The 22142-nt window shown below is 45.9% G+C and overlaps 1 protein-coding gene across 7 annotated transcripts in view; it reads right to left on the reverse strand.

Annotated features, from left to right (window-relative positions):
- The window catches only part of SUDS3 (SDS3 homolog, SIN3A corepressor complex component), a 307067-nt gene that overhangs the window by 126733 nt on the left and 158192 nt on the right, over positions 1-22142 (reverse strand). Inside the window, exon 15 of one of the 7 annotated variants that reach the window (XM_036823068.1) lies at positions 12822-12861. The exons of 5 other annotated variants lie outside the window; for them this stretch is intronic. In XM_036823068.1, coding sequence (XP_036678963.1) covers positions 12837-12861 — 25 coding nt within the window. In that variant the 3' untranslated portion in view covers positions 12822-12836. Of the gene's footprint in view, positions 1-12821; positions 12862-21606; positions 21723-22142 lie in introns of those variants that run through there. One more of the 7 variants, XM_036823067.1, reaches the window with a different exon arrangement.

Consider the following 22142-nt stretch of genomic DNA (forward strand, 5'->3'; position numbering starts at 1 on the left):
CTAGGCGAGCCTCTGGCACCTGGCCTCTGATCAGCCTGTTGCAGGAAATATCCTGAGCCCTTCCGGACAAGCCTGCAGGTTACCGCTCACGTACATGTGAGTGTTTCTTCTCCTCCGAATCCCTCCTCGGCGCCCTCCTCCTGGAAGCTCCTGCACACGCCAGCCCGACGGTCTTGGTGGAAGGGGCTGTTCCGTTTAGTCTTCGTCGGCCTCTGCCTGGTGCCAGTTCCTGCTCTGCATGTAACTTGTCCTTTTCAGTCCTTGAGCTCATCTCCTGTCCTGCACTGACTTCCGCTGAGGTGGCGCTGCACCCTCCTTCAGGCCTCCCTGGTTCAGCTCGTCAACACATCCTCTGCTGCAGAAGTCCCTGCATCCTGGGACCAGCCTTCCCCTGGCCCTCTCTCCTTACCTCCCTCCCCCCACCGGCTCCTTTCCCATCCCGCCCGGGGCCACACACAACCCCCATGCTTTTGGCCAGCTTTCCCTCTGCCCAGCACGGCCACCACGACCTCTAGCTCTCTTGCCATTGAGAGGAGCAAGGCAGCTGGTCATCGGAGATCACAGGGGTCAACAGGTCACAGGCGCCCCTTGACCCCTGGGTCTCTACTCAAAATGGTGTTCCCAGCAGTCAGCTCAAGGAGGTGGAGCAAACACGCGCATGTAAAATTCTCTCTCTGCCTCTCTCTGTAGCTTTCTCCCTCTCAGTCTCTCTCTCCCTGTGTCTGTCTCTCTCCCTCCTTGTCTCTTTCAGTCTCTCTTCTCTTCTCCCCTCCCCACACTTCTTTCTCCTTCTCCCCTCTCCCTCCTCCTCTTCCAACTCACCTCCCACCTGGCCTCTAATCAGAGGTGAGAGGAGAAGTGGGTCTGGCTGACGTTGATTTCTTGAATCTTTCTGTCTCACAGCCAGATCAATCTCCTGAATTGAAGAGGTAATAAATCACCACCCTTATTATGAGCTACTATTCTGCCACCCATTCCCTGGGGAAAGTGATTAGATAAGATTGCTGCACACAAATATTTCCAATTCCTCTTCTTCCAAGTGCTCCTCTGATCTTTTGAATTAGACATGGTCCTATGACTTGCTGTGGCCAATAAAATGTGAGGAGTGACACGTGTCACTTCTGGGTGGAAGCTTCTCAGAGCTGTCGGACAATTCCCTCTCTTTTCTCCTCCTCCAGCAATCATGGAAGCATGTTCCCTTGATATGAAAGATTCATAAGATGAAAGCAGCCTGGAACGTTGAACCCGTCCCAGAGTGCAACTGTCCCCGGGTGTCACCAGCACTGCAGCAGACTTTGCATGAGCACAAAATTTTGTTCTGAACCCACTGGTTGTCCGTTACAGCACCATAGCATTGCCTGTCCTGACTAACATACCATGTTTCTGGCCCAAACAGCAGATGGTGAAAGTGAAAAGAAAAAGCACTCAGTAGCTAATAGCTCAGCAGGTCATAATCCAGGGGAGGTTGTGGCCGTTCTCCAAGCTACAAATAATGGCGGCCTGGCTTGTAAAGGTGGTGCCAGCAAAGATGACAGAAGTGGATAGATAGGATACAAAGTGAAAAGAGGTAAGTCTTGGTGATGGACTAGACTGAGAGGATGAGGAGAGGGGTCTGTCAGTTTCTGGCTTCGGGAATCAGGGGGACACAGAGCCATTAGATGAGGTGCAGAGCACCAAAGAACACGCCGACCGTATCTCCCGGTCCCAAGAGCTCTGAACACGGCCAGTTACAGCACCTGGAACAAACAGCCTTCATTCTGGGCACTCTCCTCACTCCAGTGTGCAGGCTTGAGGCTGAGCTTTCCCGGTGTTGAGGCAGATGCTCCGTGGAACAGCCAGCAGAACTCTGCTGTAATCACTTCCATTTATAACCATCAGGAAAAGGCCAAACTACAAGGAGGAAGGCTGTACTCCAGAAACCGCTGGTGTTTGAGCACCTGACAGAGCTGCCAGTACTGAGGGTTTGATGGATGGAAAAGGCAAAGAAGAGTGTCTCATTTAATTGTTCATTGTATCAACAAATTACCTGGTGTTCATCCATCAACACAGGATGGTTAAAGGGAGAAAGTCCTGAACTTGAGATCCAGAGGCCTGGGTCTTGGTTCCAATTCTGTCATTCAGGACCCTGGGCCAGGTACTTCCCCTCTCTGGATTTCCCCAGCCCTACAGGCAGAGGTCCTTCAGTGGGGTCCTGTGCACTCCTTGGAGATTCATAAATGGGCCTTAGAGATCCCCAGAAATTATATCCAGGACACTGTTTGAATGTGCAGATGTCTGTGTATTGGAGAAGCGGGTGTATGCCTTTCATCAGATCCCCAAAGAATTCCATGATTTGGAAAAAAGTTTTAAACCACTGAAAGTAGAGATGGACACCCCGGAGGGCTGGGGGGAAGGAGGTGGAAGGAGATGGCAGGAGCCAGATCACGAAGGACCTCACGAGCTGTGCTAGGGAGCCTGGCACCACCCAAAATGAATACAGGAACCCCTTCTGGTTCACTTTTCCAGTTGTGCCCAGGCAAGCCAGAACAACAAACACCTAGATATCTAGGGACAGGGCAAGGAGAGAATACCTGAATCACCCCTGCGCTTATTCATCCAATAGGCATTTGTTAGACACCTACTGTGAGCTGGGACCTGATACTAGAGGCTGCGTTATTGTGATAAAGAAACAGTGAATGGGACAAACGGGCAGAGGAATGCGTGTCTGTGTGTGTCTGCATGTGTCTGTGTGAGTGTGTCTGTGTATGCGGCCCTTGGAGCAGCTGTGGGCTGGGAGCCCCGCTGCAGGCTCTTCTCCACCAGAGCCTGACTCCGAAAAGCTCCAAGGAACAGTTTGCATCACGGTTATACAGAGCTGACACTAAAGCTGCAAGGCACACAGGAGGATGCCAGGGAGTGACGGTCTGGGAACCAAAAAGTCCCGTTCCTAAGACGCAAACCTGGCTTAGAGAGGACTGGCTGTCCCAGGCCCTGCTCGGGGCTCCTGTCTCCACCACTGCTGACAGCCAGCCCTGTCCTGCCAAGACCTGGAAACTTGCTGGACGTGGAGTCCCTAGATTTCTCTACCCCTTGCTAGAAAACCTACACCGTCATCAAAATTTGAGCTGCAAAAACTCAGAGTTCTTGGTATATCTATTTACTGCAAAGTGAGAAGGCTTCGAATATCAGGTGCCTTCCTGCAGTAGAAAGCCATGGGACACTGGCCTCTGTGTGAAAGCTGTGAGGCTGGACAGCACAGCACAGGGAGGTGGCGAAGGAGCAGTCAGGACCAAGGGCCTTGGAGTCAGGATGGACAGGTTTGAACCAGTGACCAATGTGTGCCTCAGTCTCCTCCTCTGTCAAATGGGAATAACAATAGCACTGACCCTCTAGGGTTGTGTGAGAATTCAATGAGTTAAAATGCAAAAGGGCTTGCAGTAGTGACTGGCACATAGCAAGCACTAAATAAATATCATCTATTATTTTTTATTATTATTGTTCATGAAAAATGGTTTCCTCATAGTCATTTGAAACTATACACTGCTGGGAGAGAGAGAGAGAGAGAGAGAGAAAGAGAGGAGGAGGCAGGGAAAAGGAGGCAAGGAAATAAGATGTTCCATATCTACCCATTAATGACACCAGGCAAGAGAAGGGTGAATCAATTTTTATGACACGTTAATATAAATATTTTACATATGAGAACTAGCTCGGGCTATAATATATCTTTTTCTCAACTGTAAGGCATTTCTTTTTCTTTTCTAAATTAATTAAGCCATGTTTCACTTAGAAGAAAAGAAGGAAGGAAGGAAAGAGGAGGGGAAGTGGGGGAGGAGCTTAGCAGAAACCTGCCCCTCACCGCATAGCGACTGATGTGCCCGTGCACCATCTGCCTAGTGTTTTACAGGTTCCTGAGCATCTGCAGTTCATCAGCTCCTTCTGGCTGCTCGAAAACTGTCCTTGAAGCAAGTCTTCTCAGCTCCATCCAACAGACGAGGGGGCTGAGGCTAGAGAGGTTAAGTGACTTGCCACGTTACGTGACCGAGCCCCAGCTCCTCTGATCTCCTAACACCGGGCATTCCCCCCATTGCTTCTCAAAATTCTCCACTTATTCATTCAACCAGCAGCACTAAGTCCTGCTCTGTGCCTGGCCTCGTGATCAGCGCTGCAGACACAGGAATGAATAAGCTACTGCCCTTTCATCGAGGCAGGTTATAGTCTGGTTACGGGGGTATTTCGAAGTGCTGTCTCCTAGAGTTACCATCTGAGACATAAGGAAGCCCAGGCCCTGGAGCCACAGGATCACACAGTCCTGCGGTCAAGTCTTGACTCCTCCACATCCTGCTGTGTGATATTGGGCACCCAAACAACCCTTCTAAGAGCTGTTTTCCTCAAATGTCAAACAAGGACGATGATGATAATAGGGCCTACTTCACAGGGCTATTGTGGGTCTTAACATAAAACACTTCCTACAGGAACACTTAGCCTGTTCTCGGAGAGACACCTTCTGAAAGGCAAACTTGATAGATTTCCTCCCTGATGGGCCTGAATATCTTGAAAGGAGATTTAGACAATTGGCAAAGAGTTGAGGGTTGAGTTAGTGGGAAGTACACAGATAACAAAGCCAAGGGAAAAACGAGGCAGTTATTAACTTCAGAGAGAACAAAAGATGTTGCAGGCGGGGAAGGTAATCTGAGCTGACTGCAGCATCAGCAGAGCACACCATTTACAGTTAGGGTAATATAAACACTGAATATTGATCCAACAGAAATCACAGCGGATCTGGGGGCAGGGGGAGCCACGTGTGCAGGTGGGCACAGGCAGGGGCTGAGGAAGGAGAGCCGACTCCTCGCCTTCCACAGTCAGAAGCCAAGGGATAAAGTCTAGAATGGAATCATCAGGAAGTCACAGTACAAGCAGGCTATCTAGAGACGTATAGGTAAATAAAATAACCCACCCAAAGGGCAAAAGTAGTTGCTTCGGAGGAGGTGAAGGCAAGAAAGGGGCCAAGAGGCTGCTGTTTTATATAACGTGCTTTGCAGAACTACCTGAATCTAAACGAGGCTTTCTCAACCTCAGCCTCACTGACATTTGGGAGCAGACGATACTTTGTGTTGGGAGACGTTCTGTGTATTGCAGGAGGTTTGGCAGCATCTCTGGCCCCTACCTGCCAGATGCCAGTAGCAAATAACACCCCCGGCCCCAGCTGTGACAACCAAAAATGTCTCCAGACATTCCCAAACATCCCCTGGAGGCAAAACACACACACACACACACACACACACACACACACACACACATTGAGAACCACTGATCAAATTAAGCACGTGTATAACTTTAATTTTTAAAAAATTTTTATAAAGTGTTTACTGCAGTGACAGATGCACGGTTAGTGCTTAATGAATGGTACCAAGGATTGTTATTTCCTTGACCTTGCTGGGGATGCCTTCTCAATCCATCAACAGTCATTTCCTGCACCGCCACAGGAGATACGTCATGCCTCAGTGAGCTCCTGATCCTTCATATTCACAGACAGTACCACTGCTGCTAATCACATTAGTATTGATAACAATAACCGTCTACCATCTCTGGGCCTGGCACAGTGCGCTGCACACAGAGGGTGAGTGCATTCATTCACATCTAGCAATACCTTGTTGCCGGGCTCTTGTACATAATCAGTGTTAATTTCATCCTCACAAGTGGGAGAGGGAGTGGGGAGGATCATTCTTCTCAGGTTACAATGAAGAAACGGAGGATCAGAGAAGCTAAGCAACTTGCCTAAGATCACACAGCTAGTAAGTGGAAAGGTCTTAGCTTCAAACTTAATTCTCTCCAACTCCAAAGCAAGTCAGCCCCCCACCACACCTGGGATAACCCCTTGCTATGCATCGAAAACACCAGGGGAGATTTTAAAAAATAGCAATGCCCGGACCCCACCCCAGACCAAGGGACCAAAATCTATGGGGGTGGGGCCCAGTCATCTGCATTTTTTAAAACTTCCCCAGGTGACCCTGATGCACAGGGAAAGCCCTAAATCAGTGCTTCTCAAACTGTAAGGTGCACACGAATCCCTCGGGGACCTTGTTAAATCCAGATTCAGCAGATCTGGGGTGGGGCCTGTGACTCTGCATTTCTAACATGCTCCCAGTAATGCTCCTGTTGGTGCACAGGCCACACTTTGAGCAACAAAACACGAACCTGCTGCATGTCCTCGCTTGTTAACCCTTCATGCCAAGTTTACTTAGGGAGTTTCCTAGGGAAGAGGTAAACTGAATTTCTTCTCCAGGGAACAACAACAACAGTAACAACGCCATTTACTTAACATCTACTATGTGTCAAACACTGTGCTAAGTATGTTTTAAATACATCAGCTCATTTAAACTTTACAATAACCCTGTGTAGTAGTTGCTTCTATTAGTATTCCCATTTTACAGGTGATGAAACAGAGACACAAAAATTAAGTGACTTGTTTAAGAGCAGTACAGTTAGTGAAGTAGCCAAAAGTCATACCTGAGTCTCTCTTAGGACCCTTGATCCCTGGTTATCCTGCCTACCTTAATTTAAGGCCATTATCCACCTATGCCCTGCAACCTTAGGCAAGTCACTTGACCTCTCTGAGCTTCATATGTCCCAATTGAAAACTGAGCACAGAGGTCATCCCTAGATAACTCACATCAGGAGAATGCATTTTGATGTCAAATAAGACCACATCCCTGAACAAGGCACTCACTCTTTAAAGACACAGCATGTTACAAATACCCATTCTGAAGAGTTGGGGGTGTGCTGTTTTGCTTTTAACCTTGAGTGGGTAGGTGGGATTCTGGCCCCTGGGAACACACTGTGTGAAGGGGCTGGGAGGCAGATACACATACCTGCAGAAGAAGATAAGGTTTATGACTGGAAGCTTATTAGGAGGGGCGGCTGGAGAGATGCTATCACCCCAGCCGAAATATCAGCCAGTTCATCTCTGGCAGTGACTCAGCCTGGACAGGGGGGCAAAGGCAGCAAGGCGATCAATTACAATGCTTCCTGCTTTCCAAGGATGCTGAGACGCCACCCGCCCGCACCTGGTGGGGCTGAGCACTGGCTCAGGAGGAGCAGTCTAGCCTTTCAGAGAAATTAGATGAGCTGCAGGTTCAAGCTCCTTCTCAGGGAAGAATTTGTAGCCAAAATTATAGAGGCAAGAGGTGGAGCCAGAAGGCCCTGTTCCAGCACCTTCTGGCTGTGTGAGCCTGGCAGGTCAGTGCACCTCTTAGAGCCTCAGTTTAATCCTCAGTAAAAATTGAGCCTGTCTCAGCTGATGTGCCTTGCTCTTGGGGGTGTTTGAAGGTTTTCTAAATGGCAATATGTATTTTGTACGGACCTTCTGGTATAAAGCAGGTCCAGATGGTACCTGAACCGACGTTTTTTTTTTTTTTTGGCTACACTGTGCGGCATGTGGGATCTTAGCACCCCGACCAGGGATCGAACCTGTGCTACCTGCAGTGGAAGCGCAGAGCCTTAACCACTGGACCACCAGGGAAGTCCCATGAACCAACATTTTCATTCTAACAGTTACGTGTTGATTTTATATGCATCGGGGGAAAAATATATCTATATATACAGTTATTGTAATACATTGTTGATTTCTTTTACCTTCATCTGCTTTATTTCACCTCATATCACGTATCACCACCTGACACTGTATAAATTTATTAATTCATTCATTGTGTATCTCTCGCCACTACTCTCTTTTGGTGCACTGATGTACTCCCAGTGCCCAAAATAGTGCCTGGTATAATGTAGGTGCTCAATAAATATTTTTAGAATGAATAGCAAACTATGAATTCACTTGATATGATTGCTTAGGATGGGTCAAGATATTTTTTTTTCAGTTTTGGTTTTTAAGTAAGCAGATTTAAAGAACAGTCAAAGTGGATGCAAAAGCCCAAAGTCGGGGGGGCCACCAGGTAACAGATGCGGAGATGCTTAAACTACTGCGTCTCCAGAGTGCTGGGGGCTACTGGCAGCAGTGACAGCAGCAGCCCTGGGGGCCGAAGAGTGACTCGGGGCAAATGCCAGATCCTCAAGTCACCCACCTGTAACATGAAGGAATCCCTCCTGGTCCTGCCTATTTCCCAGGTCTCCTGTGACAGCCAAGTGAATTAACCAAGTGGAACTGTTCTAAAAACCTTCAAGAGCTACTGACACGGTAGTGAAATTCTGTTACTATATAAACACTCTGGGTGTCGCCCAACCTGATCAGCGCAAGGATCTCAATTCGTTCCCACTGTAGGTGCTCCCCAGAGGAGTCTGCGTGGCTCCAGGGTGGAGCCAGACTTGGGTTCAAGGCCCAGCACTGCCACTTGGCACCAGTGTGACCTGAACAGTCTCTGGACCTCGTTTTCCACACTCAGCAAATATTTTTTGCTCTGTGTCTATAAAATAGGGATAGCACAGCTGCCCCGCAAAACAGCTGCTCTGTAAACAGCAACAGTAGGTCCTAGGTCCCTGCAACAACCTATTATGCCCAGTGTACAGATGGGGAAATTGAGGCCTGGGGAGGTGGGATGATTATATAGCTAATAAGAGATGGAGCCTTCCCTCAAACTCAGGAAGTCAGATAACCAAGCTCCAAGGTTGTTCACACGAAGCTACACTGCCTCCCTTTAAATGTGGGTATCTATAGCTACTATCTTCATTCACTCATCGAAGAAACATTTACAAGCACCGACTGTGTGCCAGGCACCAGGTTAGTCACTGAGGAATGAGGATGTCAATGAGTTGGATAAGTTCCCTGCTCTCAAGGAGAGGGGAAGACAAGGGTATTAGAGGGTGGCAAATGCTACAAAGAACAAATGGCTATGGGGGCTCATTCTGATGGTTGGGGAAGACCTCTCTGAAGATGAGACATGAGTGATCAGAAGGGATCAATCTTAGGCGAAGGTTTCAGGAAGAGAATTCCAGAAGGAGGGAAGAGTGAGTGCCAAGGTCCATGTGGGGAACAGGCCTGGCATATTCAAGGGACAGAGAGAAGGTCAGGGTGGCTGAAGCACCATGAGAAGGGGAGTGGCTCAAGAAGAACCAGGAATGGCAGGTAGGGGGCAAGTCAGGTACGGTTTTCTGGGTCTGAGTAAAGAGTTGGGGGTTATTCTAAGTTCAAGAGCAAGCCTTTGGAGGCTTAGGCAATTGAGCCACACATCTTATTTAAGGTCACCCTGACAGCTATGTAGAGAATAGATTAAAGGGGGGAAGTATAGAAGCTGGGACATTAATACAGATATAAAGAGACTATTACAGTTGTTGGTACAAGAAATGATGGTAGAAACAAAGGCTTGTGTCCACCAAAAGCCATGTGCAGGAATGTCCACAGCAGCATTATACATAATAGCCACAAGCTGGAAACAAGCCACATGCCCATCAGCAGCAGAATGTTTAAACAAACCGTAAGACATTCACCCAGTGGAATACTACACAGCAGCGAAAAGGGGGAAACTCCCACTACCCACAAGAACACGGCACAATCTCCCAAACACAATGTTGAGAAGCCAGACAAAAAACAGTACATGGAAAAAAAAAACCAAACAGTACATGCTGTTTAATTCCATTTATAGGAAGTCAAAACAGGCAGAATTAATCTGTGGTCATGGGGGCTGGGGAGTGGTTACCCTTGGGATGATCTCGACTGGGAGGGAGCATGAGAGAGCAGCTGGCCTCTGAGTAATGCTCTCTATCTTGATCTACACGGTGGTTATATGACTATGTTGGTATGTAAAATTCATTGAGCTGTGCACTTAAGATCTAAAACAAGAGAAACATTAAAAAGAAAAAATGATGATAGAGTGGGTCAGGGTGGCAGCAGAGAATGAACTCGACAGGTCTGGTCCCTCCCTTAGGATTCTGGAAGTGAAACTAGCCTCCTGGGGCTCTGTCCCATGACTTACGAGCAGCCCTCTCTCCTGTAGCTGAGGCTGTCACCCAAATGAGGGATGACTATGCAGCACCCACAGCCGCAAGAGACAGGATTCCCCAGGAGTGTTGGAAATCTCCAGCAAGAGGTCCAGAACAGCGAGCTCTGGCTTCCCACCCTGCCAGCTGAACCGGGAGGGCTTGGGCTCCAGAGGGAAAAGGCCTGATCCCATCCACGGGAGCCTCTGCAAACAGCCCTGGCCAGTTTTAAACAACTTTCCGTCTCTGTCAACCAAAGGGCCACATCATAACTGGAGGAACCGGGGCAGCCAGACTCCTTCTGCCTGTTTTCAGCCTGAGCTACCTGCACTGTGCTCCCCGTCGCATCAGAACGACTGCAGGTTGGGGCCCTGCTGCTCGGGGAAGCCTCCAGAAAGGACCCCGTGGGCCAGTGGAAGATGGGCTGAGAGGTGCTTTGCATCCTTGCAGTAAGATAAGTGTCTTTAATATCACTTTTAAACCTTCAGGAAATTTTTTAAAGCAAGAAGAAAAAATACATTATATATACAATAATAATAATACACACACACACACACACACACACACACACACAAATGGGGTCCCTTCCCAACTGCCTTTTTTCACTTAATAACTGATCTTGACTATCTTCCAGTGCCATTTGAGAGACTTCAAGTACATCTGTTTTATTAGCTCCATAATAAAGTGATAAGCAATAAAGCTGGAATTCATTTGTTACACACAGTTCTAAGCCCTTCTCGTGTCTTTTTGCCTTTAATACTCACCTCAACCCTATGAGGTCAGTTGTATAATTGTCATCCCCATTTTACACACGAGGAAACTGAGGCTCTCCAGAGGTCTGCCCAAGGACAGGACACAGTACTGTCTTAAGTGTAAGTGCGTCTGACATCTTGATCAGCACATGTGACAGCCTCAGGGTCCCGTACGATGAAGGTGCTGTGGTGTCTTGAATCAACAGGCCCCTCATCAATACATCCAGATTGAGTCCATGTTTTCCCATTTGTTATACAACTGTGTTGAATAAGTCCTTGTGAATAGATAACCAGGGGTCAGCATGACTATTTTCTTAGGATAAATGCCTGGTTGTGGGACGGCTAGGTGGAAAGCTAAGCCCCCTGTCCAATTAACTGCCCTCCAGGAAGGTTGTGTCGTTGACTCTCCCACCAGCAGGGTGGGAACTGTCTGCTTTCACAACCCCGCCCCCCTGCTTGATAAAACCTCAGTCAAGAGTGACTCTCATCCTCCCTCTCTCTTTCCTCTCCTTGAACACACAGATGCACCATTCGCTGAAGCCAACTACCAGATCACAGGCTCCCAGAAGGCGGAGAACACAACTTACTCCGCTTTATGACCCTCCGTGCTCCAGGGGGTGGGGGAAGGCATTTGCCTGGGAAGAGGCCATGTCCTTAAACTAAAAAACAGATTCTCAGCTCCCAGCCTTGGCACATGTTGTTTGCTCTGCCTGGGTCACGCTTACACCACTCTCAGTCCTACTTATCCTCAGAGCTTCAGCTTTGACATCTTTGCCACCACTGCCACCATCTCCAGGAGGCCTTCCTTGCTTCCCCAGGTGGGCCAGGATGGCTTCTCGGCACCTCCGCAACCCCATTTTCACCCCCGATAATGTAACATGGACCACATCACATTACACCCAATTTCATCAAAACGAAGCCACCCTCATTATTTTATTAACCCTAAGAAACACACTGACCCAATGCTTTCCTTTTTTCCAACAGCTTTGTTAAGATATAATTCATATACCATACAATTCACCCATTGAACCCGTACAACTCAATGGGTTTTAATACATTCACAGATATGCATAATCATCACCATGTCGATTTTTAGAACATTTTCATCACCCCCCAAAGAAACCCTGTACTCATTAGCTATCACCTCCCTGTCCCTCTATCCCACACCTTTAACCCAATCACAGGAAACCACTAATCCACTTTCTGCCTCCAGACGTTTCTCTATTCTGAATTTTTAAATGAATGGAATCATGTAACACGTGAACGGATGTGACTGGCTTCTTTCACTTAGCATAATATTTTCAAGGTTCATCCACATTGTAGCATGTATTGGTACTTTATTCCTTTTTATGGTAGAATAATATTTCATTGTAGGGATAGACCACATTTTGTTTATCTATTCATCAGCTGATGGACATTTGGCTATTTCCACCTTCTGTCTATTGTGAATTATGATGTTGTAAATGTTTGTGTACATGTTTTTATGTGGACATATGTTTTCATTTCTCTTGGGTATATGCCTAAGAATCACAATGCTTTCTTATCATTTTATTTCTACTTATTTTTTTTTTCTACTTATTTTAAAAGTGCTTTTAGACTTATTTAGACAACAATTTTTTTTATCACATATCACTCTGGCACATACTTTAAAAAAAAGAAGCAAAATACATCAGCTAAGATATTCCAAAAATGTTTTCAATACAAAGTCTGCGTCTTCTAAATCATTTTTAAAATCATAGTTGCCTGCGTCCATGTTTTCCTGTAAACTATTGTCCTCTGTGCCATTCTTGTATTAGCAATACAAGAATTCTTAAAAGAGAGCTCCACTGTCATCTCCGGTCAAGACTAACCTCATCCTGACTGCTGCTGGTCAACGGTGACGCATCCCGATCTCGGAGAGGTTAATGTGTGGGAAAATGTGTGCCTTAGAATTGATGAAATACGGTCATTTCCTGTCTGCTTGTCTGTATCCCGCACAAAAGATCACAAGTGTCTTGAGGACAGGAACCAATCTTCTCCACCCTTGTACTCATTCCCACTTTCAGTCAACAGAAATATATGAAGCACCTAGCCCACACATAATACACTCTTAATGAAAATATATCAAACGAATGAATGAATGTTGACCTACTTTGGAAAATGGAACTCACCTCCTAGCTGGGGGACCACCATCAATTTGTTTCATCTCTCTGAGTTGTTTCCCCATCTGTGAGATGAGGTAATGATAAGGATGAAAATGAGCTCATGTGTGCAATGAACCTAGGAGAGTCCCTGGCACAGAGCAGGCTACTGAAAAATATTTGTGGAATCAAAGGATGAATAACTGAATGAGAAAATAATTTTTTTTTAATTTATTTATTTTATTTATTTATTTTTGGCTGTGTTGGGTCTTCGTTGCTGTGCACGGGCTTTCTCTAGTTGCGGGGAGCGGGGCTACTCTTCCTTGAGGTGCACAGGCTTTTCACTGCAGTGGCTTCTCCTGTTGCGGAGCACTGGCTCTAGGCGTGTGGGCTTCAGTAGTTGTGGCACGCAGGCTCAGTAGTTGTGGCTCGCGGGCTCTAGAGCTCAGGCTTAGTAGTTGTGGCGCACAGGCTTAGCTGCTCCGCGGCATGTGGGATCTTCCCGGACCAGGGCTCGAACCCATGTCCCCTGCATTGGCAGGAGGATCCTTAACCACTGCGCCACCAGGGAAGCCCGAGAACATAATTATTATTGCAGCTAAAATTTATCACACACTTTCCCGTGTGCCAGACACTGTTGTATGCACTTTATGTGTGTGAACTCCTTTTTCTAACCCCTCATGTCATCCTCACAACAAGCTTACAAGGTAGGTACTGATATTATCCCCAGCTAAATGAGGACAATGACAAATGAGGAAACTGAGGCATGGAGCAGTCAATCAATGAATAAATGAATACAGGAATGAACAAATGTTGGACCTACATTAAAATCCCAGGCATCCAATCTCTAGAGGGGTAAGCTGGTCAGTCCCTTCACCTCTCCGAGCCTCACCCCTGTCTGTAAGATGGGGAAGTAAATCACCTGCACCTCACAGGCAGGTGCTGAAGAGGAAGTGAGTAAGCATTAAGTAAGCACCTGACTCAGGTGTAAACGGGCAAAATGAAGCCTGACCCATGTGATAGGAAAATCCCTTCAGTGCTTGGCCAGGTGACCTTGGGCAAGTCATGTAGCTTCTCTGAACCTCATTTCCTCAGCTGTAAAAAGGGGATACCCTACATCCCCAAGGTGGCGATGAGGCAGCCTGCAATGACACCTGCAAAGCCTCCAGCTCAGCCAGTGACTGCCGCAGAGAAAGTCTCACGACGACAGGTGGCCCTCACCCAGCCAGACCTGCTTTCCAGGACAGCACATCAGCTGAAAGGGGCTCCTCCCTCTGGAGGCAAGTGAAACATGTGCCCGCAGCGGCAACCCTTCAAGCTGTCAGACAGGCGGGGCACAACCCAATAAGTGCACTCTTGCTTCCCCCAGATGAATAAATCATTACAGGAGAGTGGTATGCCTCCCACCAGCATCCATAAGGACCTGAATTATATATGAAGGCAGCAAAAGCAATTTATCCCAGACACGTGCAAGTCATAACATGGGAGTTCTTGGGCGCCCAAGACAACTTTCAGATATTGCAGTTTTTATCAAAGCAAAAAGACCCCCAAAGGAGCACCCTGCCCCACGGGTGCGGGGATGCCTTACTCAGGCTTATTTATTATCAGAGGAGAGAAATCTACTCTCCCTCCCGGTTCTGCCACATCCCCCCATCTGCCGCCCCAGCATGGCTGCTTCTCAGCTCAGGAGCCCTGGGATTTGAGGGTGAGCGGCCAAGAGCAGCCCCCTTCCTGGTGGGAACCATCTGCTGGCAGGCCGGGAGCGGGACCAGGTGTGCTCCAGATCCCTGGAGGGAGAGGGGAGAGGAAGAGGAATTGCAAGACGAGAAAATGGTCCGGTAGCAAGAGCTCTAAGCCAGAGCTCCGGAGTCCCACCTTCGCCACTGATTACGTGGGGGGAAACCGAGGCACTGAAAGGTTGGTCAAGGTCACGTGGAGAGAGAGGGGAGGAGCTGGAATGACAACTCAGTTACACTCAGACATTTATTCAGTGTCTACAGTGTGCCGGCCCTAGGGATACATGGTAGAGATGCGCATGTGACTTCCCGCTGCCCCTTCCAACCGTCACCCTCCGGCCCTGGGCTTCTGCTCCCCCTGCCTGCCTTGCTGCTGATGCTCAAATGTGCCAAGTGCACCCCTACCTTAGGGCTTTTGTATGTGCTGTTCCTTCTTTTTTTTTTTTTAAACATCTTTATTGGAGTATAATTGCTTTACAATGGTGTGTTAGTTTCTGCTTTATAACAAAGTGAATCAGTTATACATATACATATGTCCCGATATCTCTTCCCTCTTGCATCTCCCTCCCTCCCTCCCACCCTCCCTATCCCACCCTTCTAGGGGGTCACAAAGCACCGAGCTGATCTCCCTGTGCTATGCGGCTGCTTCCCACTAGCTATCTATTTTACGTTTGGTAGTGTATATATGTCCATGCCACTCTCTCTCTTTGTCACAGCTTACCCTTCCGCCTCCCCGTATCCTCAAGTCCATTCTCTAGTAGGTCTGTGTCTTTATTCCCGCCTTGCCCCTAGGTTCTTCATGACCTTTTTTTTTTTTTTTTTTTTTAAGATTCCATATATATGTGTTAGCATATGGTATTTTATGGTATTTGTTTTTCTCTTTCTGACTTACTTCACTCTGTATGACAGACTCTAGGTCCATCCACCTTACTACAAATAACTCAATTTCGTTTCTTTTTATGGCTTAATAATATTCCATTGTATATATGTGCCACATCTTCTTTATCCATTCATCTGTTGATGGACACTTAGGTTGCTTCCATGTCCTGGCTACTGTAAATAGAGCTGCAATGAACATTGTGGTACATGACTCTTTTTGAATTATGGTTTTCTCAAGGTATATGCCCAGTAGTGGGATTGCTGGGTTGTATGGTAGTTCTATTTTTAGTTTTTTAAGGAACCTCCATACTGTTCTCCATAGTGGCTGTATCAATTTACATTCCCACCAACAGAGCAAGAGGGTTTCCTTTTCTCCACACCCTCTCCAGCATTTATTGTTTCTAGATTTTTTGATGATGGCCATTCTGACTGGTGTGAGATGATATCTCATTGTAGTTTTGATTTGCATTTCTCTAATGATTAATGACATTGAGCATTCTTTCATGTGTTTGTTGGCCATCTGCATATCTTCTTTGGAGAAATGTCTATTTAGGTCTTCTGCCCATTTTTGGATTGGGTTGTTTGTTTTTTTGATATTGAGCTGTATGAGCTGCTTGTAAACTTTGGAGATTAATCCTTTGTCAGTTGCTTCATTGGCAAATATTTTCTCCCATTCTGAGGGCTGTCTTTTCTTCTTGTTTATGGTTTCCTTTGCTGTGCAAAAGCTTTTAAGTTTCATTAGGTCCCGTTTGTTTATTTTTGTTTTTATTTCCATTTCTCTAGGAGGTGGGTCAAAAAGGATCTTGCTGTGATTTATGTCATAGAGTGTTCTGCCTATGTTTTCCTCTAAGAGTTTGATAGTGTCTGGCCTTACATTTAGGTCTCGAATCCATTTTGAGTTTATTTTTGTGTATGGTGTTAGGGAGTGTTCTAATTTCATTCTTTTACATGTAGCTGTCCAGTTTTCCCAGCACCACTTATTGAAGAGGCTGTCTTTTCTCCACTGTATATTCTTGCCTCCTTTATCAAAGATAAGGTGACCATATGTGCGTGGGTTTATCTCTGGGCTTTCTATCCTGTTCCATTGATCTATATTTCTGTTTTTGTTCCAGTACTATACTGTCTTGATGACTGTAGCTTTGTAGTATAGTCTGAAGTCAGGGAGCCTGATTCCTCCAGCTCCGTTTTTCTTTCTCAAGATTGCTTTGGCTATTCGGGGTCTTTTGTGTTCCCATACAAATTGTGAAATTTTTTGTTCTAGTTCTGTGAAAATTGCTAGTGGTAGGTTGATAGGGATTGCATTGAATCTGTAGATTGCTTTGGGTAGTAGAGTCATTTTCATAATGTTTATTCTTCCAATCCAAGAACATGGTATACCTCTCCATCTATTTGTATCATCTTTAATTTCTTTCATCAGTGTCTTATAATTTTCTGCATACAGGTCTTTTGTCTCCTTAGGTAGGTTTATTCCTAGATATTTTATTCCTTTTGTTGCAATGGTAAATGGGAGTGTTTTCTGAATTTCACTTTCAGATTTTTCATCATTAGTGTATAGGAATGCAAGAGATTTGTGTGCATTAATTTTGTATCCTGCTACTTTACCAAATTCATTGATTAGCTCTAGTAGTTTTCTGGTAGCATCTTTAGGATTCTCTATGTATAGTATCATGTCATCTGCAAACAGTGACAGCTTTACTTCTTCTTTTCTGATTTGGATTCCTTTTATTTCTTTTTCTTCTCTGATTGCTGTGGCTGAAACTTCCAAAACTATGTTGAATAATAGTGGTGAGAGTGGGCAACCTTGTCTTGTTCCTGATCTTAGTGGAAATGGTTTCAGTTTTTCACCATTGAGGACGATGTTGGCTGTGGGTTTGTCATATATGGCCTTTATTACGTTGAGGAAAGTTCCCTCTATGCCTGCTTTCTGCAGGGTTCTTATCATAAATGGGTGTTGAATTGTGTCAAAAGCTTTCTCTGCATCGATTGAGATGATCATATGGTTTTTCTCCTTCAATTTGTTAATATGGTGTATCACATTGATTGATTTGCATATATTGAAGAATCCTTGCATTCCTGGGACAAACCCCACTTGAACATGGTGTATGATCCTTTTAATGTGCTGCTGGATTCTGTTTGTTAGTATTTTGTTGAGGATTTTTGCACCTATGTTTATCAGTGATATTGGCCTGTAGTTTTCTTTCTTTGCGACATCTTTGTTTGGTTTTGGTATCAGGGTGATGGTGGTCTCGGAGAATGAGTTTGGGAGTGTTCCTCCCTCTGCTATATTTTGGAAGAGTTTGAGAAGGATAGGTGTTAGCTCTTCTCTAAATATTTGACAGAATTCGCCTGTGAAGCCATCTGGTCCTGGGCTTTTGTTTGTTGGAAGATTTTTAATCACAGTTTCAATTTCAGTGCTTGTGATTGTTCTGTTCATATTTTCTATTTCTTCCTGGTTCAGTCTCGGAAGGTTGTGCATTTCTAAGAATTTGTCCATTTCTTCCAGGTTGTCCATTTTATTGGCATAGAGTTGCTTGTAGTAATCTCTCATGATCCTTTGTATTTCTGCAGTGTCAGTTGTTACTTCTCCTTTTTCATTTCTAATTCTATTGATTTGAGTTTTCTCCCTTTTTTTCTTGATGAGTCTGGCTAATGGTTTATCAATTTTGTTTATCTTCTCAAAGAACCAGCTTTTAGTTTTATTGATCTTTGTTATCGTTTCCTTCATTTCTTTTTCATTTATTTCTCATCTGATCTTTATGATTTCTTTCCTTCTGCTAACTTTGGGGTTTTTCTGTTTGTGCTGTTCCTTCTGCCTGGAATGCTGTTCCTCCAGATCTTTGCATAACTGACCCCCTCCCCTCGTGGTCTCTGCTCAAATGTCACCTTCTCAGGGAGGACTACCCTGACCACCTTATCCAAACTGGCAAGCCCCTCCCGTGCCCTGAGGCTCCATCACCTTGTCGCATGTTGGGTTGTCCAGAAGCAAACACAGCGTGTAGAGAGGAAAGCAGGTTTGAGAAAAGGGGGGAAGATCAACTGTTTTGGTTGACAAAGCCTTGTCCACACGAGCAAAGAGCTCTGCAGGCAAGTACTGTCCCCCAAAATGTCCCGAGTCAGCCTGAAATGTACCCCCCTCTTCTCGCAGTCACTGGATGCAGGTTGCCCTGGAAAAGGTGTGAGCTTGGCAAGGTGTCTTTGCGGCTCAGGTTGACCCTGAAGGAGCTGACAGGTGCGGGCTGTCTGCTGACCACCCTCCCACAGCCAACCAGCAAGTCCTTCTTTGTCAGGACACATGGGTGGAGCATCCCCATGTCTACAGCCTCCCTGATCCTGCTTGAAATCTCTTCCCAGCACTTACCACCGCCCAACACTGTATATAACTATGTATTTACTTATTATCTTTCCACACAACTCGACTCTTGTCTTCAAGAATATAAGCAATGGCTGTCTTGTTCTCCTTGCCTAGAACACTGCTTGGCATAGAGCAGATACCTAATAAAAATGTGCCCAATGAATGAATGAATGAATGAGTGCCTCCCACTGCTCCCAACTTAACAGGGAAGACTGGACAGTGAACGGTTACATTTCAGCATGGTAAGCACCGTCAAAGGGGATATCCCAAGGGCAACGGGGGGCCTCTAACCCAGCCTGGGATGGGGAGTGTCCAGGGAAGGCTGTCTGACTCCAAGTCCACTGCTATTCCCACTTCACCAGGACAGGACGGGCGATGTGAAAGCAGCTGCCATTGCACTCAGGGTTCCTCCATCATCTTGATGTGTCAGGTACGGTTGCTTAACCATTTCATGTTTTTATATACTGCCTGTCCGACCAGGTTATAACTTCTCTGAGCCCAGGGAGCATGTCTTACATTTCTTTTTTTTATCCCCCTCAGTGGGAGTGTGGTGTTTTGTGCACCACTGACACTCACTGCATAATTACTGAATATATGAATCGGACCTGTAAGGATGAAGCAGCATGGCTATGGGTGACTAGGTTTTCTGACCTCCAGTTGGGAGACAAGGTCTATAAAAATAAAAACGGCTCTCGCTCAGTGAGCGCCAGCTCCAGCCAGATACTGTGCCAAGCCGTTTGCATATATCACACTATCAGTTCTCATGGCAGCCTTGCAAGGTAGAGGTCTGAATATTGTCTCCATTTTACAGATGAGGAAACTGAGGCCCAGAGAGGGGAAAACATTTTCCCAAAATCACACAGTCAACATGTGGTCGAGCTGCCAGACAAGCCTGCGCTGATGCTCTTATTAACCATTACACTGACCTTTTAAGGTTAGCAAGACAGTTTTAAATCAGGATAGAATCATAAAACCTGGGTTGTGAGATCAAACATCTCCATCAGCCTGAAGTCACTAGGGTCTCTGGGTATTCAGGTCAGGGAGCATGACAAATGGCCACTCAGCCCCATTCATTCTCATCTCTGTAGTGATTCCTGATGTCTTCTCTCAGTCACTGATTGTGTCTCCACCAGAAGAAAGAACCAGAAGCTGTCTCCCTAAGAGATTTATGTGACAGCATGAAGGTTGGGTGATTGCACCCAGATCATTACAAATATGGAAACCCGGCTTTCTCAGCACACAGCGCGGTATCATCCCTAGGGATTAGACTCACATTAGCCACACTTTGAGACTGATGTGTAAACCAGATGACAACTTGTTCATGTGCAAAGAGAAATTACTACAGTAGGGATTGGTTCAGAAAGTCTACACAACCAGTACTTTCTCTCCTGGTAAGAAGACCAGCCTGGGGGAATAAATAATAATCTGGTTTCTTGATGCATAAACTCAGGACAAGGAGAGACAATGTTTAGTGGCAGCAGACTGAAATGGCTGGGAGCAAGCATTTCATGGAAAAGATAGTTCAGATGGGATCGTAACTAGTACGAGTCAATTGGCAGCAATATCTGCATCCATCTTGTGGCAGAGATTTTTGGTTGTTGCCAAAAGGCCATTGTCAATTCCCTTTCCCATGGTTGCTTCACACTGTAGAGATTAGATAAACATACACTCACTTTCCTTAGAACTATGGGTGGTCATAGCTGGCCAATGAAACTCAATGGCAAGTCATCTTAGGGGGTTCTGGGAAGATATTTGCCTTCCTGGTGAGAGGTACAGAGGCAAGAGAAGAGCTCACTGGTACTACCTCTTTCCCCTTCTTTTTGCTTAAGCATGGATGTGATACCTGGAGCTGCAGTAGCCATCTTGCAACTATGAGGAAGATGAAAAGCCAATGTGCTAAGGTTTATGGAATGGAAACCTTAGACACATGGATCATTGATAATATTGTTGATCTGCTGCACCAAACCTGAAACTTCCTACATCCAGACTTCCCATTAGAGAAGATCATTAAATGTCTTTGTTGCTTAATCCATTGTTGTTTCAGTTACCTGTTGCATGATTACAAATCACTCCAAAATTAAGTGGCTTTAAACAACAACCATTATTCTCTCTCATGATTCTGTGAGTTGACTGGGCTCAGCAGGGCAGTTATTCTCTCCATGTGGTGTTGACTGGGGTTGCGATCATCTGGAAACTCGACTGGGTTGAATGCCCAAAGGAGCTCGTTCACGTGCCTGGCAGTTGGCTGACAGCTCAGCCTTTGTCTGTATGGCTTGGGTTTCTCACAGCATGGCAGCTGGGTCCCAAAAGGGAGTCTTCCAAGTGTGCAAATGTAGAAGTTGCAGATCTTTTGCAGCCCAGCCTCGGAAATTACAGAGCATCACTTCCACTTCATTTTATTTTTCAAAGTAAGTCACAGGGTGAGCCCAGATTCAAGAGGAAGGGAAGGAGACATTGCCTCTAAATGAGAGGAGTGGCAAGGAAGTTCCAGCCACCTTTAATTGACCACAGTTATCAACCTGCTTTTATACGACTTGTGGCTGAAAGCATATCTCTAAATGCAGCCTGGCAAAGATTAAGACTCCCTCTCCACTGGGACAACCTGCAGTGGCTACACTGCCAAGGTGGGCATTTGCAACTCTGTCCTTTAGGCCCCCATGGCAGATCATGATGGATACAACCTTGCTTTAAATATGTTAACACATTCAGTCACATGACAGACAAGTCTTGCAGGCCTAGGAGCCATTCTGTCTCTTTAAGGTGACCCTGCATTGCTCTGCTTTCATCTGTAATATATTGGCTTCATGGTTTAACTCTCAGAAGGCAATCTTTACTTCTTGTGTTTTCCAAGTGCTTGAGAAAACATCACTGTAGCCCTCTAAACCTGGCAGCAATCTCCATCAAGATGATTATCCTTCTTGCCCTGTCTGTATTGTAGGGTCACTGAAAGAATCAGATGGGATGATGGCTGGAAAAGTACCTTGGAATGGTTAAGAGGGATTATTACTATCATATTCAAATAAGCATGTTGTGTTAGTTACGGCTTTTTTGGTAAAAGTGACATAAAACCCAATTCGATCCAGTTTATGCAAAAGGGAGAAAGGTTGGCCGGAAGTCTGAGGGAGTCTTTCCAGTTTCAGGCATGGTGGGATCCAGCAACTCAAACATCGTCAGCAGGACCTATTTTCTCTCCACCTCTTGGTCCTGATCTCCTCCAGGTTGCTTCATTTCTCAACAGGACAAGCTGCCAACAAGTTCAGGTGCATATCCTCCTAACTCTTAAAACAAAGCTCCTTCTCCTGACCATTATGGGTCCAAGTTGAGCAACATGCCCATCTCTTAACCAATCCTTATGGCTAAGGGCATGTAATGGGAAGGGGACACACATGTTATAAAGTAT

Source organism: Balaenoptera musculus, chromosome 14 (assembly GCF_009873245.2).
Source record: "Balaenoptera musculus isolate JJ_BM4_2016_0621 chromosome 14, mBalMus1.pri.v3, whole genome shotgun sequence".
Classification (NCBI taxonomy): domain Eukaryota; kingdom Metazoa; phylum Chordata; class Mammalia; order Artiodactyla; family Balaenopteridae; genus Balaenoptera; species Balaenoptera musculus.